General features: G+C 39.0%; 1 protein-coding gene across 1 annotated transcript in view; it reads right to left on the bottom strand.

Moving 5' to 3' along the window:
* The window catches only part of ncor1 (nuclear receptor corepressor 1), a 115,321-nt gene that overhangs the window by 28,825 nt on the left and 67,414 nt on the right, over positions 1–19,082 (bottom strand). Inside the window, exons 20-23 of the mRNA XM_084113421.1 lie at positions 15,669–16,131; positions 14,957–15,068; positions 14,260–14,443; positions 11,944–12,108 (exon numbers count right to left, since the gene is read on the bottom strand). Of these exons, the coding sequence (XP_083969547.1) occupies positions 11,944–12,108; positions 14,260–14,443; positions 14,957–15,068; positions 15,669–16,131 (924 nt within the window). The remainder of the gene's footprint in view (positions 1–11,943; positions 12,109–14,259; positions 14,444–14,956; positions 15,069–15,668; positions 16,132–19,082) is intronic.

The following is a 19,082-nucleotide window of genomic DNA, read 5'->3' on the forward strand; positions in this document are numbered from 1 at the left end:
GAAAATGAAATCATTTAATTTCATTCTCAATTTTGTCACATATTTTGCGTACTGTTTTCTGTAATGAAATCGTTAATCTGGTTTTAATTTTCATTTTAATCATTTAATTTATTTATTTAAATTTGGCAGAAAATGCCTTCCATAGCCCTGGCCCATTATTTCACAGTTGAAAAAGAAATAGATGAGACGACAACAAGCTACTGGAGATCCCAATAAAGACACAATAGCACAGAGCACAACACGTATCCGTCCCATCTGAATTCTATACAGAAATATATTTTTTACACATATATATACACATATATATATATATATATACATACACAAACACACACACACACACACACACACACACTATGTAGTATCACTTTTAAAAATCAATGTCACTCAAGGCTGTGCTGTGTTTCGAACTGCACTGAGAGTCGTGCCTAACAACGATCTTTAGTCGTAACGATTCACAACGGCCTCTCTTACCTTACTGCTTAAAGGTGGGGTAAGCAACATTTGAAAAATGCTGTTTGAAAATTGATCAGACTGACACAACAACAAACGTGTAGTCAATCAGCATTAGGAGCAAATGACGGTGGAGAAGAGAGAACGAGCAAGAGGGAGATTTAAAAGACTACAGAGAGATGGCTGAGAAAATGAATCGGTTATGATCAGGAAAGAGCTTTAGTATTTAGCGTTCATATTAGAAAAGCTTTCCAGCGCTGGAGAGAGCTCAGTGGGAAGGCCTGAAAACAGATGCGGAGGTTGCTTTGATTCCACTCCATACGTGAGGAACACTGGTTTTGACTGTCATTGTTTGTCTGGAGCTGCTGTGCTGTTGGCAACTAACAACTCTTGTTTGTAATTACTATTGTGTATGTTAATTTTTTGTGCTTCCTTGTCGTTCGTTCATCTTCTTTGCTTTATTTTTCGTGAAGCACTATTTTGTTGCGCTTCTGCTGCGATAAATATAGACATCTACTCTTGCATTACGTGTGTAACGGAGGCCAGCTAGTGTTTACTGTTTAGCAGCTTTGTTAGTGGTGCACCAGCCTCGCATGCCAGCGATCGGGGTTCAAGACCGACTCGGAGCTGGGAGGTTAGGATTGGAGGGTGATCTTTGGAGCCGGAGCAATGAAGAGAGTGTGTTTGTTTGGGTTGATTTCAAATATCAACCACTTTCAGCAACGACTCTGAGAAATAACATACGGCACCTTTAAATGTAGACTCCAGCTCTCGCAGGTCAGATTCACTGCTCAATACTTCTGACCTACTGCACACAACCTACCAAACTTCTGCAAGACCTGCATAAGACCTTTCACAAAACCGACCAGCTTAATATATAAGAGTCTAAAAAACAACACTCAAAATAAAGACCTGGTTAACCCCCTGAGGTCGGCAATCACGCCGGCGTGATCTACTCGTTTTTTTTTTTTATCAGTGCAAAATACTCTGTTGATTTTGATTTTACATACTTGTGTTGTACATCATTCAAAGCTGTTAAATGTCTTCTTTTATTTGTGTACACTCATAATAAAAACAAAATGTTGTGTTTTCCGTAAAACAAAGAAAATAAACATGATGCGCGTTCTGCCGTCTCTCTCAATGTGAAACTCATTCTGAAACGCGACAGAAAATGACCTGTAACTCAGCGAATGTTTGTCACACAGACTTGAAACGCATGTCTATACAACGCTTGGAATCTCTATTTTTAAAGTATGTAAATAATATAAAAAACAAATATTCTATTTTTAAGTAATCCATACGAAAGCAGCGGCATGTACAGTTTCTCAAACGCGTCCTCATTAAATTTAATTTGAACACGCCTACGAGCGCACGAGCGATTGACATGCAAATGATCCATGCGGAGAAACACAGACCTGTAAACGCCCTCATCACCTCAAAACAAAGAAGCAGAGACTTCGTAACTTACTCCTTACTGTGTTTGAAAGCCGCGCCAGAGCTTACATTGGATTTAGGCTACCTCAGAAGAAGAAGAACGCGATTTGAAGACAATAAAGATTTAAGGTAAGAAATTTTTACATATTAGTTTGTTATTGTTGCATAAATGTCACATTGCAGTTGAACTGTTGCTAGATATATGGGGAATATTATAATATTTAGACCCGTGTTTACTGTTAAGCCTACTGTGTTTGTGGATATCTGGTCAAACATAGATATGTATGGTAACCATAATGTTTTATATTTGAGCGCGATCGCGTTTGAATGTATCAGATTTTGCAGCGCGATCGCGTTTGAATGTATCATTTGAACATTTGAAAAGCAAAACGCACCAAACGGCTTCATGTTTTTACTATTATCTCATTTCATATCATCATAACGAATGGAAACATTTGAAGTAACATGATAATCAATATATTTTTCTCTAGCTTGGTTGTTACTGAAATATTTTGGAAGATTTATACTGCTATCTATTGTTATTATTATTATTTTACCCAGCACTGCATAGCTTATGCCTACAAGGCACAACAAACCTTGTGTTCATTATATTATATATTGTTGGAAACATTTGTGTGTGTGTGTGTATTTTGTGAACTTTAAAAAGCAATTTTAACCAGAAAAATCTAATATTTATTTCCAAAATCGTGCAGGCCTTTCTCTTGAAATCAGTATGTTCACTTTTTTTTTCAGGGCCCAGATGCCACTGAGTCCTGCCGACTTCAACATTCACATGAGTCTCTGGAACATGAACATGGTAAAGTGAAAATCAAACACCTTGGAAATTAAAGGTATGTATAATGTTTTTAGGAATGGCACAAAGGTCTGTCTTTGAAGTGTTTTTTTTTGGCATTTGTTGTGTATCTTTGGGTTATGTTGTGTTGTAAATAAATCCAAACAATTTAAAAGCCATTCTTTTTTAAATCTCCTCATTTACAGTATTGTGCAAGGTTGCTCAGAATGACAGGGCTATTAGGAGCTATATTAGGATAGCTCCTAATAGGGCCGTTGGGGAGGTTCTTTGTCTTTCTCAGGTGAGAAAAGCTTACATATTAATGAGCTGCCGCATAAGGCTTTCTAACACAAAACACGTCGTAAAATTTTTAAATCAATATATTGTCTCCTCTGAATGAGCAGTCAGGGTGATTTTCACATTGTTTTGGAGCAAATATTCTAGGCTACGTGATACAATTTTCAAAAGTCTTGTGAAGAAATAATCAGTATGGGTTTCATGGCCTTATTTCAGTGAGAATTTTTTTTTGTATTTTCACAAACCACGCATAAATGTCATTATCTCAAAACTACAAACTTTTACATACATGCTGTTGATATATTGTTGTAGCAGAGTTTGTGCTGAATACAGTTTAATTAGACTTTAGCCATGAAAATGTCACAAGTAACAGAAATAACCAGAAATGTCAGAGCATGTCAGAACACCTCCAGGGCCCAGAAAACAGCTCAGACCTCAGAGGGTTAAAAGGAAAGCTGACCCAAATGCAGAGAGCCTCAAACTAAACCCCGAATAAAGTCAGACAAAGAAAAACAGGCCAGAGTCTAATCTGAAGCTCTTAGCAAGAAGAGAATGAATTCTCTCTTCACCGCTGCTCACTAAAAGCACTTCTTTCCTTTTCACTTTCCAGACAGCCCAGTCTCTCAACTCATCTCTTTTAAAATATTGAGTCGTGAACCCTTCTGTCTCCTGTAAAAAGCAGGAGCCTGTTAACTGAAGCTGAGATGGTCTCTGTGGTTCTTTAGTGCAGGGTGTGATATTCTCATGCTATAATAGCTTATCTGTATCAATTGTACGGTTCAGGATGAGTCTTATGCACAAATAAAAATAATTCAGGTCTAACAGTACAGAAACCTGCCTTGATCTTTACATGGTTCATTCTCTCGTTCAGAGCTACTGTTTTAATGCCTGTATCAGGCTGGCCATGTGATTCACTGGGGATTGGGGAATGCAGTAGAGAAGTGAAAGATTGATCAAAAGTGACAGTAAAGACTCTTAAGGACCCTCTCTCACTCAGCGAGACGGCAAAACTAAGCGAATCGCCGGCGAACTGAGCTTTCACACTGAATGTGAAATGGTTGATGGCCTTCAGCTAATTCACGTCAGCACGATAGGTGGCGCTGACCGAGAATACATTTTCCTCGTGTATGCATCTCGTAGGTTTTCCCATTTGGCTTTAACCTCGTCCACTGCACAACATACAACAGTAAATTTATCACCCCGGTGTGAATAGCTCCATAGGGATCTATTGTTTCAATTCAAGAGCGTCATCGTTCAAACGCGTTCAGTGTGAAAGGGCCTTTACATTGTCACAAAAAAATTACTTTCAAATAAATGCGGTCCTTTTGAACTTTCAATTCATCAAAAGAATCCTGAAAAAAATCTATCACAAAAATATTAAGTAGCACAATGATTTTCATCATTGAAAATAATAATAAATGTTTCTTGAGCATCAAATCAGCATATTACAATGATTTCTGAAGGATCATGTGACACTGAATACATTCATAAAATAGAGTAAGGTTATTTTAAAATTGTAATAACGTTTCACAATTGTACTGTATTTTTGATCAAATAAAAATGTATTCTTAGTGAGCATAAGAGAATTCTTTCAAAAATATATATATACACATACACACACACACACACATATACATGAGGGGCCGTACAAGCCAAAATCCATTCTTCTCCTCTCACACACACACATTCTCCTTTCACATACATTCATTTCTACTGTCACACACATACATAATCCTTTCACATACATTCATTTCTACTGTCACACACATACATAATCCTTTCACATACATTCATTTCTACGCACACACGCATGCATTCTCCTTTCACATACATACATGCAGGAAGTCACACTGAGACCCGGAAATACATATGCAAGACTTGCTCAGCTCTTCATCACAACTTTACAATAATGCTAATGCTATTCAAAGTAATCCTGTTTTCTTTTCAGTTAGTTTTTACTTTTTGGAGTAAGTAGCAATGAACATGAAATCAGAATTTTTTTTAATAATGTGCTGACCAATGTATTGACCAAATGCAAAGAGAAACAGATTATTTTATGCATGATAGGCTACATTGAGATCTCTGTGATCACATTCAAACCCTATGTGGATTTCTGTCTGTTCCGTCAAGATTTGTTGAGGATTCAAGAAATAGAGCAGCAGTAAATACATTGGAGTCCTTATATGGATGTCTAAATGTAGTGCGGACTGCTTATGAATCCAGACAAAGAATCAGGTCTGAGAACAGTTATGTCCTCTTGGTGGCACATATCATTTTTATTTCTGTCACACACTGTAGGCTACAATCTGCAAATTCAACAAAGACAACAATAAATTCGTTTTTGTTTCACAGTGTTGAAATAGCTGGCAGTGTGACTTCTTCGTGTCAAAAAGTGAAACGCTCTTTCAATAAACTCACATTACACATTTATCTGATACTGTATAGTCACAGAAAATGAAACCGTATTTCAGCAAATAAAACAATACTGAAATTTCAGTATTCTTCAGTAAATTTCAAAATTCTGAGTATTTCAGTAATCAGATAAAGCCCAATTAACATACATCAACTCTATACAAGCACTTTACGTAGCTATTTAACTTTATAACTGTAAATTCTCTTTACAAAAACATTGAGTGCACTGAAAATGAATCTCTTTTAAACATTGTGAAGTCGCGATCTCCCGCACGACATCCGCCTGAGTAGCTAACGTAGTCGGATGAAAAAAAGTTCTCTTGCTGCAGTTCCTGAATTTACCGTAATCATAGTAAAGCCGCCTTTCCACTGCACACGATGTTCGCATATGATCGGAACTCCACGCAGCTCCCGTACGACTCTCCATTGGAAATGAATGACTTCCGGTCAGAGGGCTATCGTTTGTCGTGTGCAGTGGAAAGGCGGCTTAATAGGTGCACACCCATTTTTTGGCGGCTGGCTTGACCGTGTATTTTCAAACCGCGGCTCGCTTGACCATAGTCCGGTGACCTACACCTTCCGTTTCCACTATACTTTCTCTCACACATACATAACATTATTCTCTTACATACACATTTTTTTCAGACATGCATACATTTTCTTCTTACATACATTTATTATTTATAATAATAAATGCATACTTTGAATACATTTGCATAAGAGTAAAATGTATGTATGTGAAAGGAGAATGTATGTGTGTGAGAGTAGGAATGTATGTGTGTGAGAGTAGATATGTATGTATGTGAAAGGAGAATGTATGTGTGTGAGAGTAGAAGAATGGATTTTGGCTTGTACGGCCCCTCATACATATACATACATATATATATATACAGTGGTGTGAAAAAGTGTTTACCCCCTTGGTAAATATGATCAAATATGGCTGTAAAAAATAAATCTGCATTTTTAATCCTTTTGATATTTTATTTAAAAAAATGTGCAAAAATCTAACCTTTCATTGAAGTAAAATAATTGAAAGTGAAAAAAAAACGAAAAAAAACAAACATTATGAAATAAATGTTTTTCTCCAAAACACGTTGGGAAAAATTGTTTGCCCCCTTTTATTAAATACTTTTTGCAACCTCTTTTTTCCAAGATAACAGCTCTGAGTTTTCTCCTATAATGCCTGATGAGTTTGGAGAACACCTGACAAGAGATCAGAGACCATTCCTCTGACCATTCATCTGACCATAGAACCTGTCCCGTTTGAAGTTCCAGTAGTGTCAGTTACTTTTCAAATGTTCTATGGTCAGATGAAACAAAAACATTAGCTTTTTTGGCAGCAAACACTTAAGATGGGCTTGGTGCACACAGGGATAAAAAAGTACCCCATGTGTAAAAAATGAAATACTCTGCTGTATCTTTAATGCTGTGGGCCTAATTTTCTGCCAGAGGTCCTGGACATCATGTTCAGATACATGGCATCACGGATTCGATCAAATACCAACAGATAAAAAAATCGAAACCTGACAGCCTGTGCTAGAAATCTTATAACGGAGAACAGGATGGAGAGATTCTGTATGGAGGAATGGTCTCTGATAGATATATATATTAGGGCTGGGAATCACTGGGTACTTCACGATACGATACGATACGCGATACATTGTTCACGATACCGATAATATCACGATATGGCGATAATCGATATATTATCAGTAATAACTCACAATATATCATGTTTTAAGAAATAAAAAGATTTTTTTTTTTTTATTAGGAAAATGAATCTCCATTTATTTTTTTGGATGAAACACAATAACAAAAACAACTTGTGTCTTATCAGTTGAGAGGAATTGATGATGCTCGCATGGTCGCAGCTCGTAGCATGTGAGAGGAATTACAAGCCGAGCCGAGCACGTTACAAGCACCTCCTGACCTCCCGATAAGTTTTAAACATGTTTTTTTACCAGCTGTCCCCTATTGCCAAATCATACACAACCACGTTGATGGGGCTATACCTCAGTGGCAGCAACCATACAGCGTGCGCATACACTGTCACTGTCACACACACACACACACACACACACACTTTTCTCTCTCTCTCCCATTCACAACATGACGGTTTAGCGCGAAAGCCCACGTGATTGCTTTCGGCTCAGGATAAAATTCATGCAGGACAGTCGTGCCGTGTACCAGCTGCTTTGACGCGATTATCAGTTAAACTGATCTCACGACCTCCCAAGTGTCCGAACTCGCACCGTGTACGCCCGCCCTAACGGCTTTTAGGATCGATACTTGGCATGAGCGCATCGAGAATCGATCACGGGAGAAAATATCGCGAGATATCGCCATATCGATATTTTGGCACACCCCTAATATATATATATATATATATATATATATATATATATATATATATATATATATATATATATATATATATATATATATATACACAGTGAGGAAAATAAGTATTTGAACACCCTGCTATTTCTCAAGTTCTCCCACTTGGAAATCATGGAGGGGTCTGAAATTGTCATCGTAGGTGCATGTCCACTGTGAGAGACATAATCTAAAAAAAAAAAAATCCAGGAATCACAATATATGATTTTTTAACTATTTATTTGTATGATACAGCTGCAAATAAGTATTTGAACACCTGTCTATCAGCTAGAATTCTGACCCTCAAAGACCTGTTAGTCTGCCTTTAAAATGTCCACCTCCACTCCATTTATTATCCTAAATTAGATGCACCTGTGTGAGGTCGTTAGCTGCATAAAGACACCTGTCCACCCCATACAATCAGTAAGAATCCAACTACTAACATGGCCAAGACCAAAGAGCTGTCCAAAGACACTAGAGACAAAATTGTACACCTCCACAAGGCTGGAAAGGGCTACAGGGAAATTGCCAAGCAGCTTGGTGAAAAAAGGTCCACTGTTGGAGCAATCATTAGAAAATGGAAGAAGCTAAACATGACTGTCAATCTCCCTCGGACTGGGGCTCCATGCAAGATCTCACCTTGTGGGGTCTCAATGATCCTAAGAAAGGTGAGAAATCAGCCCAGAACTACACGGGAGGAGCTGGTCAATGACCTGAAAAGAGCTGGGACCACCGTTTCCAAGGTTACTGTTGGTAATACACTAAGACGTCATGGTTTGAAATCATGCATGGCACGGAAGGTTCCCCTGCTTTAACCAGCACATGTCAAGGCCCGTCTTAAGTTTGCCAATGACCATTTGGATGATCCAGAGGAGTCATGGGAGAAAGTCATGTGGTCAGATGAGACCAAAATAGAACTTTTTGGTCATAATTCCACTAAACGTGTTTGGAGGAAGAAGAATGATGAGTACCATCCCAAGAACACCATCCCTACTGTGAAGCATGGGGGTGGTAGCATCATGCTTTGGGGGTGTTTTTCTGCACATGGGACAGGGCGACTGCACTGTATTAAGGAGAGGATGACCGGGGCCATGTATTGCGAGATTTTGGGGAACAACCTCCTTCCCTCAGATAGAGCATTGAAGATGGGTCGAGGCTGGGTCTTCCAACATGACAATGACCCGAAGCACACAGCCAGGATAACCAAGGAGTGGCTCTGTAAGAAGCATATCAAGGTTCTGGCGTGGCCTAGCCAGTCTCCAGACCTAAACCCAATAGAGAATCTTTGGAGGGAGCTCAAACTCCGTGTTTCTCAGCGACAGCCCAGAAACCTGACTGATCTAGAGAAGATCTGTGTGGAGGAGTGGGCCAAAATCCCTCCTGCAGTGTGTGCAAACCTGGTGAAAAACTACAGGAAGCGTTTGACCTCTGTAATTGCAAACAAAGGCTACTGTACCAAATATTAACATTGATTTTCTCAGGTGTTCAAATACTTATTTGCAGCTGTATCATACAAATAAATAGTTAAAAAATCATACATTGTGATTTCTGGATTTTTTTTTTAGATAAAAGAATAATATATTTACATGATAATAAAATATATATTTTTATTTATTTAAGTAGTTTGCTATTCTTGGAGACCAGTATGTGTGATATCTCTAGTTTGTTCTGTCAATCACAGTTGCATCACCAGTAGTGGTCGTGGTATTGATGTAGCATGCATGTAGGACACAGAGAGAAAGTTTTGTTTACCAGGTCAATAATGCAAACATCAATCATTCCGCTCAATCTAGGTCCTCACAGTAGAGGTCACTGAAGACCAAAAGTCTCGTGCCAAAGTTCATAATGAAACCCGATCACTGTTCCCTCACATCATCACAAATCAAATAAACCTGCAGGAGCGACAGTCCTACCAAAACATTCTGTTTACTTGACGTACATTATTTTTTCTCTCCCCAATAGAAACGTCCAGTGTGTTCTATAAGTGTTTGTCTCCATGAGAACGGTTTCCAAGTTTTAAGGGTAGGGCTGATAAGGGAATCAGTCACATGGACTGAGCCTCGTGAGAACTTCAAGGTTTCCTTCAGTAAGAAACTTGCTGACCTGACTAATAACAGCTATGTATTTTACATGTTGTAACAAGCTACAGTTAGTCCAAAATGCCGCTGCTAGAGTTCTTACAAGATCAAGAAAATATGATCATATAACACCGATTTTATCATCACTACATTGGCTACCTATAAAGTTCCGTATTAATTATAAGGTATTGCTACTGACTTATAAAGCCCTAAACGGCTTAGCTCCAGTCTATTTAACGGATCTTCTATCACCCTATAATTCATCGCGCTCTTTAAGATCAATAAATTCAAGGCTTTTGGTCATACCTAGGATATCCAGATCAACCAAAGGAGGGAGAGCATTTTCACATTTGGCTCCAAAACTCTGGAATAGCCTTCCTGATACTGTTCGTTGCTCGGACTCACTCTCCCAGTTTAAAACTAGATTAAAGATGCATCTTTTCAGCCAGGCATTCATATAATATTGTTAATCTCACAGTTTCAAACTACAATCCGGCCTCTAGTTCATAAATGCCAGAGGAGAACTGGCCCCCGACTGAGCCTGGGTTCTCCCAAGGTTTTTTTTCTCCATTAGGTCACCTGATGGAGTTTTAGGACACCATTAGGTCACTTGATGGAGTTTTTCGGTTCCTTGCCACTGTTGCCTTTGGCTTGCTCAGTTGGGGATATTTTGGGGATATTTAATTTTATTCTATCAATCAATAAATTCCACTAGAAACAAACTTTGTTGTATTATTTTATTTTAATACTGTGAAGCTGCTTTGATACAATCTGTATTGTGAAAAGCGCTATACAAATATACTTGATTTGATTTGATTTGATGTTCCTCTAAAACAAACAGAAGCGGAGTCTGGTTGCTTATCAGTCTGCTAGCGACACACTGTCAGGTTACAAGCTCCAGACAAGCGTGCTAATGACTGAAATTCCAACTCGTGTACCTGTCTATATGCAGGTCTAAAACAATGAAGGAAAATACTCCATATAGCATGAATATGTATGACTTAATGAAAGTAAATACTTTTTACTGCAAAGTCAAAATCTTTAGGTCCAAACAAGAGGGAGTCGAAAGTGCTCTGAACAATTAGCCCACAGACCATCAATCAAGGCCACATCTACAATGACTCATAGTATTTAGATTTGTTTGATACATCCAAAAAAAAAATAAAAAAAAGAGAACGATAAAAATAAAAAGATAATGGGCATACATTCTTTTCACTGCTATTTTAGACATACAATTTTCTTATTGGTTTCAATTTTCTACATGACCTGAATTTTCCACATTTTTAATACAATTAGTATTAATTCAGCAGGCTTTTGACCCAAAGCAACATCCAAATAAGGAACATTGCAAGCAATTTCAACCATATTTGAAGTACACATTACAATGCCAAGTTTCAAGCATGAAATAGATTAGTGCACAAGCCAGAGCAGAAGTAAAACCCAGAACGGTAGAGAAAGAGTGAACATGTTGTTTCCACTTGTATATAAGTGAAAACAGTAATTGCGTATAATAATATAATATAATACAATATATGTTAATATATGTTACAAAACATCTATTTAATAAATGCTGTTCTTTCAAACTTTTTATTCATCAAAGAATCTTCGAAAACAATGTAATGGGTACTAAAAATTCAGCTTTGTCATCACATGAACAAGTTACATTTTAAAATGTATTAAAATAGAATACAGTAATTTAAAATTGTAATATTTCGTTTTTATTTATTGTATTTTTGATCAGCCTTGGTGAGCATAAGATACTTTTTTTATTATTATTTTTATATTGCTGACCCCAAACTTTTGAAAGGTAATATGATGTATGATATGAAATAATAAAATATTTGTCTTGAGGATAAAAAAAAAAAAAATTATATGGATTCCACTGAGATAAAAAAACCCACTTTTTTAGTAGACCATTTGTATGCTTTTGATTTGAATCACTCATGTTGCTTACATCAATGAGGGTCAGACTATCGTTCTTTCACTCAATTTGTACTCTCAACTGGTGAGTGCTCATTTTGGTGCCCATATCTGCCTGAACAAAAACAAGCTGCCCATCTAAAAAATTGTGCCTGGATACGGGGTGCATGGACTGCTTACCTGGAGGTACACTATAGCGTGCGGCGTTACTGCCGTCGGGCTGGGGTGAGGCTTTGCTATGCTCCCGAGGAGAGAGTCTGTATGGAGAGCCAGGTCTGCCCACTCCACCATGAGATTCCTGTTCCATCAGCTTCAGATCATATGGCATGTAAGCGAACGGCTTACCTTGGGACAGGACAGAGAGGAAAGGCTATCAGATACTCACAGACATCAAGCAGACCGGCAAAGACTCAAAACAATGACAAGTGCACTATCTAATTGCAGTCCCCTCTACTAGTGACATGAAAACAACTTATTCAAACCATACTCAAAGACTCAAAGCCCCCCATACATTAATCACAGGTAATAGATATAGAAAGGTTAATTCAGTGGTATCACTGTAAATGCTCTGGAAAGTGAAATTTCAAGGCAGGTTTTTAGAGCTACAGTCTGTGAGAAAGAGGTCCAGCAAAACTTGGTGTTTCTAATGGATATCACTACACGAGAGTGACCTAATGTTCCTTTTGGTTGGCTGCTTCTGTCTGGCTCTATCAAAAACAGCACTGTGCTTCTTAGCTGAGAAGAGCAAAGTCCACTGTCTCTCTCCTGCGCATTTGACACCCTTCAAAAATCTGTTTTGGAGACCCATTATAAAAGCGAGAGGAGGAGGAGGAAAAACGTCTGTCTTTGCCGTTACTGTCTTTTCTCAAAATTCTTGGCATGTAAAAACCGAGCGAAAGTGCATGGGAGGATAGAACAGAGGCACTTCAGGCACATCACAATCTTTTGGTTAGGCAGCGGTTCATTTGCTTGTCTTTCTGTCTGTTTGTCTCAGGGGTGTTTCTGTAACCTCAATTTTCTATTGTTCATTGCTCTCTTCCCCTTAGAGACAGTTCTTTTGGTCAGGAGATTTCCCAAACTAAAAGTGACAAATGTTATTTTAGCATAGGATTAGTTTGGAGGATGGGCAATGTCATCCAAACTGGCCATGCCAGTAAGTTTTCTGGACATTATTTTTCTTTTTAAAAATTGTTTTGACCTTGTAATTAACCAAAATGTCACAACTTGATTTTCACAACAGGCTATTCATGTGTTAATGTGAAATGTGAATGTGCCTGAAATGTGTGAAATCGAGTGAAACGTGTTGAAATATGAAATATATAGGCAGATGGGCAACCTTTCCTTGCATCTAGACATTTGCTGAATCCGATATACAGTACTATGATACATCACGATTAATGAACATGCACAGTATTGTTATCGTGGGCACTTTAAAATACTGTGAATAATTATTTATTACAAAATATTCAGAATTTTAGAATGCATTTTAAAAAATACATTTCTATAAACCGGTTAAAATGTACGACACTGTGTGTGTGTGCTGCATCAAAGAGCCATGCGCACACTCTGATGTAAACAACCCCAACACGCTTGAGCAGAATGGCGGAACGAGTGAAGGCGCGCTGAATGGAAATACACATTCACACTCTGACAGCAGATGGCACTGATGGAACAGTAGAAATGCAGCCGTTACACTGGTAACCCCATAAACAAAGCAGCTGCGCTACTTTCTATTTACATTTAAATGTTTTAAACAGGCATTCAGATTTTTGTATTCGCAATGGTGTTCATCACCATAGATATGTATATGTAGACGCCACATTAGACCGCTCCAGAAACGTCGGTGCGCCCGCCATCTTGGAATGTTCAGCATGTTGTCACTCACAGTAAGAATCAATAATGCCACAACAATGCATAGCTTCTGGTTGTGAAACCACCGAGATTTAAATTCCCTAAGAAATGGGATAACCTTTCATAGGTGAGAATGGGTTGGTTAATGTCGTGTTAGCTTAAGCCTTCGTCTTGATACATTGTGTTAATAAAGCAAAAAAAAAGAAAAGAAAAAAAAGTTTATATATATTATGCTCATCACAGCACCAAATAAGACTTAAAGGTTGTATCAGCGATTTCAGGCCCAAACATAAATGATCACATTCATCTAATCTTTCCTAACGATCCGCTAGCTACCCGCCCCATAAGCATGCCGTCAAAAAATGCGTCTCTGTAGGCAGCCTAGGCTCTGAGATCTGCACACAAAAACAGTTGGTTTCACCACCACTCCTTGGTCTCGGTTTAGGTGGTCTTAACTACAACACTACAGGCTGTTAGCCTGTGAATCTACTCTCCAAGTATCTCAAGTGGATACTGAACAAAGAGCAAAGGCAAAAAGAAAAGACTCAGAGGGAGTGCTTGCTGCTGGATTTATGGGGTTTTCTCAATTTACCACATGTGAGCAATTTTTGTGCATTCTCTCTCTCACTCCTAGGTCTGACTCACCTTCTCGGTCCAGTACAGTGGGGCTGTGGGTGGTGACTCGTGGTCTGCGATCAGACTCGTTCTGGTCCAGTCTCTGTTTGTCCTCCTGCACAGACTCATGCACAGCTTTGATTTGGTGCTGGAACATAGCAAAGCCGCTCAATGGACCTCCGGGAACACCACTGTGACCAAATGGAGCTGAAACCTAAACAAACCATTCCGTAAGAGAGAGGATTCAAATGTGGGAAAATGCTGGATTGATGTACACAAAAAAAAGCTCAATTAGAACATTTTAAACAATTAAATATTTACATAAAAAAATGCAAAGGCGCATGACTTAATCCCATTAGTAAGTAATAGCTATTTGCTTTGCAACAAGATGCTACATTCGTATTATGTAAACTTTGTGAACGGCCAATCAGGGCCTCAATTAGATTAAATTAATTTCACAGCCACACCAAATCGCCAAAACAGACAGCCTCCAAACCGCACAACTGATCAGCCCAGAGCAACCAAACATATTCTCACTCATCATGATTTCACTGTATGGAAAATCAATTGGCATTTGCTGATTTGTTTGCTGATTGCCGCAGAAGCAAATCACATCTGCGGAGGTGGAGATGGAGGCAGGACTCACGTGGCGGGGTGGCTGGGCCCTGTCTCTGTCCAGAGGGGCATATCTGAATGCTAAGTGGGGGTAGAGGCTATGGGGACTGACCATAGGGGGGATGGTGGCGGCCCGAAGCTGCTGCATGTTGAGGAGATTGGCTGAGGACACGACCACTGACCCTGAAGCGCCCAGCATTGACGGTTTCTCCAGAGAGAAAAGTCTGCCAAAGCAAGGAAGAAACAAGAGAATAAAACATATTAGCTACTGATACTGTGAGTAACAACAAAACGTCCGGAAGTGATTTTTCATTCATTCATTCTATCCCCCTGCTTTTGTACAATATAAAATTGTAAAATCTTTGCACAGCTAAATATTCACTTAGGTAGGTAAATTAAAATATAAACTTTTAAAATTAAACTTTATTAAGCAAGTAATTTATTATTTATTGGCAGGCAGAATTCGTTTTCAGTCGCACCAGTAGCTCAGATTCCTATTTGGTCTGTGATTTTTTTTTTCTGTATTCAACAACAATAAGTTTAATAAAAAAAATAAAATAATAATTTACATACACAATCATGCATTCCCTGGGAATTAAACCAATGATCTCACAGGCAACAGGAATGGAGCTACAGAACTTTAAATTAAGCATTTTATGTTTGAATTTATAATTGAAATGTGTACATTTTTTATTTATAAATTTCCTATTTCACACATAATAATTATTTTTTAAATTAAAGCACCACCTTATCCATGATACTAGAAACCAATAGCAATTTATGTACAAACGCCCTATAATAAAACAGGACCAGCAATTTCTAACCTTTGTCGGTCAGGTTCAACCTCCACATCCTCATCCGCACTGCAGGTGGCGCTAGAGTCATTATCAGAGTGGTGCTGCTCCCCCTGTTTCTCCTCCTTGTCCTTGACCTCCGGCTCAGTCTTCACTTGCACCTGACCTCTTTCATTGCTGGGAGCAGTCATCTCCACATCCTGCGGTTCGCTCTTTGGATGGATTTGCATTTCATATGCCAAGTGTGCTCGTTCATCTTGAGGAAGCCCGTCTCCAGCACCTCCTTCTGGACTCTTCTCTACTTTCACCTGCAGCTCGCAGTACGGAGGCTCCTGGCCCCTGTCATCTGCCACCGGGCCTTTGCTTGCCGTGACGTCCAGGTCCGATGCGCCGTCCAGAGCTGAGTTGGGATGAGTTAGCGAGTCATAAGATTTGGAGGGGTCAGTTTGAGATGGAGAGGGCGCACTCTCTGTGTCCGAACTGTTATCGGGACCTGAGGAAAGGAGATGAAAGAGCGTATGACTGAGCCATCACATCCTCTTTAAATTCTTCATTCATCTGTGCAAAGAGGGCACAGAATATCAAATCCAATATATTTCAATCTCTCTGCTACAGAAACACAAAGGCAGAGAAGCAGAAAACTCGAACAACCCTGCCGTGACAGAGCAGAGGTGGCATTTTAGGTCACCATCACTGCACGCGGCATCACAGCAATCAAGCTAATGCACTTCTGGACAGCAAACATCCTTTGGCTAATCACTACCTTTCCACCCTCGCCACGTGATGACACACCCTTCACGCCCACAGGAAGTGCTACATATAAAATACATGCAACTTTTGCATTCATACTACTGTTCAACTGTTCCTGTGATTACTACATAAGTGAAAGAAGTCTCTTATGCTCACCAATTTATTTGATCACAAATACCGTAAAAACAGCAATAGTAAAAAAAAAAAAAATTAATTTAAAATAACTTTATATTACAGTATATTTTAAAATGCAATTTATTCCTGTGGTGGCAAAGCTTTAGCATCACTACTCCAGTCTTCAGGGTCACATGATCCTTCAGAAATTATTCTAATATGATGATTTGCTGCTCAAATCCATTTCTTGTAATTATCAATGTTGAAAACAGTTGTGGCTGCTTAATATTTTTGTTGAAACGGTGATGCATTTTTTCAGGATTCGATGATGTGTAGAACAGTTAAAAAGAACTCTGACATTATAAATGTCTTCACTGTAACTTTTGATCTACTTATTAAATATTTCTAAATGTATATTATATAGCACACATCCAACAACTAGAAAGCAAATATTTTTCTCTCCCTCCTCCAATGTCTGAAAACGACTCCTCTCCCACATCTATAATTCCTTCCTCCTCTTGCTGTGCAGAGGCTCTCTGCCACTCTTACAGTCTATCTGGTTCTCTGTTCCTCTCACAGACAGGGATGAAGGCTAACCTGCTTGGCTCCAGGAGTATGTCAGCAGAAAGAAAAAAGCAGAAAAAGCAAAAAAAGCGAGGTTTGAGGGAAGGAGAGGAGGGAGAACAGAAGACAGTATCATCTAGCACATGACAAGCAGCACAACTATTTTCAACATTATTAATAAGAAATGTTTCTTGAGCATCAAACCATCATATTAGAATGATTTCTGAAGGATCATGTGTCACTGAAATTCCAGAGTAATGATTCTGAAAATTCAGCTTTGCCATCATACCCCAAATTTTTTAATGGTAGTCTAGGTGGGGTGAAAGAAAGTGTAGAAAACAAACAGGCATCCAATGGGAGGACAAGAGGGGAAAGAGCCAGAGAGCTAATAATTATCATTGTTCTTTCATTTGATTGTACAAGTGTCGTTTCAAAAGTGCTGATATGAAATGTTGCACTGTGTTTGCCGTGCATTGCTTGGCCTGAATTGGCTGGTTTTCTATTTGTTTAAAGCAGAACTATGCAGCTTTGCCGATTTCTTCGCTGTTTTCTCGCTTTTTGCTCGCGGGTTTCTCTATAGAGCTCCCCCTACAGCTTCGGAATAGATATTTGACAACACTGTCGTCAAAACTCGTTGGCGACTCTCCCCCCCTCCCATCTTCTCTCTCTGGTCATGTGCATTTGTTTTCAAAGAACCCGGCGAACGCACAGAGCCATGTCCACTGAGGTATGTATGATACAAAGAAGGCTAGCATATAAATGTTTAGATAGTGTATGTGTGCAGTGCCGTAAAGCAATTCGTTACATCGCAAGACCTGATATCACGCGATACTTCCTGACGCTGAGGCCATCGGCCCGCCGGCCCAAAGTTGCAAGTGTGTTTTTTCTGCTCACAGGTGCTTGGGGGGTGCGAGACAACCACCATTCAACCCGAAAAAAGTCATATAACTATTCCAATGACTCCGAGGCTGTTCGGTTAAGGTAAAAAAGTTACTTAGTTCACCTTTAAAATGCATGTTACTCAATATAAATTTCTTGTTTATAGAATTGTATAACAGACTTGTGTTGTGTTGTAGCTCTGAATATCCCAAGGTTTCTCAGACTGGTGTCACAGATGGACTTTGGGTTCCTTGCAACTGTCGCCTTTTGGCTTGCTAAATCTGGGACATTTATAATTTGGCAATATTATTGACTTGAATGCACTGACACTATTGGATGAGAACTGAACTGAGCTGGATGATGACATAACCGTTTTCTCCAGAGCTGCTGTAAAGATGAATTGAGCCCATTCAATTATGACAAACTTTACAGTTATTAAAGCAAACTGAACTGATTTCAACTGAATAATGACGGTTTACTATTGTCTTTTTATAGCTGCTCTACAGCAGAATTTATTTATGTTTGCATCACCGAACAGCTATTTTTCTGTTTATCACTGTAAAGCAGATTTAAAAACAATCTGTATTGTATAAAGCACTATATAAATAAGGTGACTTTGACCATCACTCACAACAGTACCTGAACAACAGCACAACAGATCAAACAAAAACGCAGAAGCACTCCGTTTCCTTCCAGCACACTTTGAGGCTTTATAGCCAGGGAACGCTTACATAAGAGCAAGAATGGCAGGTAGAATTAGTACAGATCTTTTATCCCTTCTGCACAGTGCCTCTATTTCCACTCTCTTTTCTTTGTGTTTTTGTCTAATTCAGTCATTTCCTCTCCCTTTCATCTGCCCTTATTTGCTCCTGAGTCTCACTCATTAAGCGTACAGACAGAAGTAGAGGGAGGATGTTGACCTCTGTGGCAGTGCAGCGCGGTCTGGGGTTTTACTGTCAAATCTAATCAAACGTACTGCAGTAAGACAGATCAGCACACTGCACTACTGCTCTCTCACTTCATCCCTCTCTTTCTGTGTCAGTCTGTTTCTGCTCTTTACATTATAGCCCCACTGCTCCTCTTCCTCTCTGCTTAATCAGACTCTAGGTTCATGGGTCACAGAGAAAGAGACTGACA

The sequence above is a fragment of the Abramis brama genome, assembly GCF_963993115.1.
Source record: "Abramis brama genome assembly, chromosome: 5".
Lineage (NCBI taxonomy): Eukaryota > Metazoa > Chordata > Actinopteri > Cypriniformes > Leuciscidae > Abramis > Abramis brama.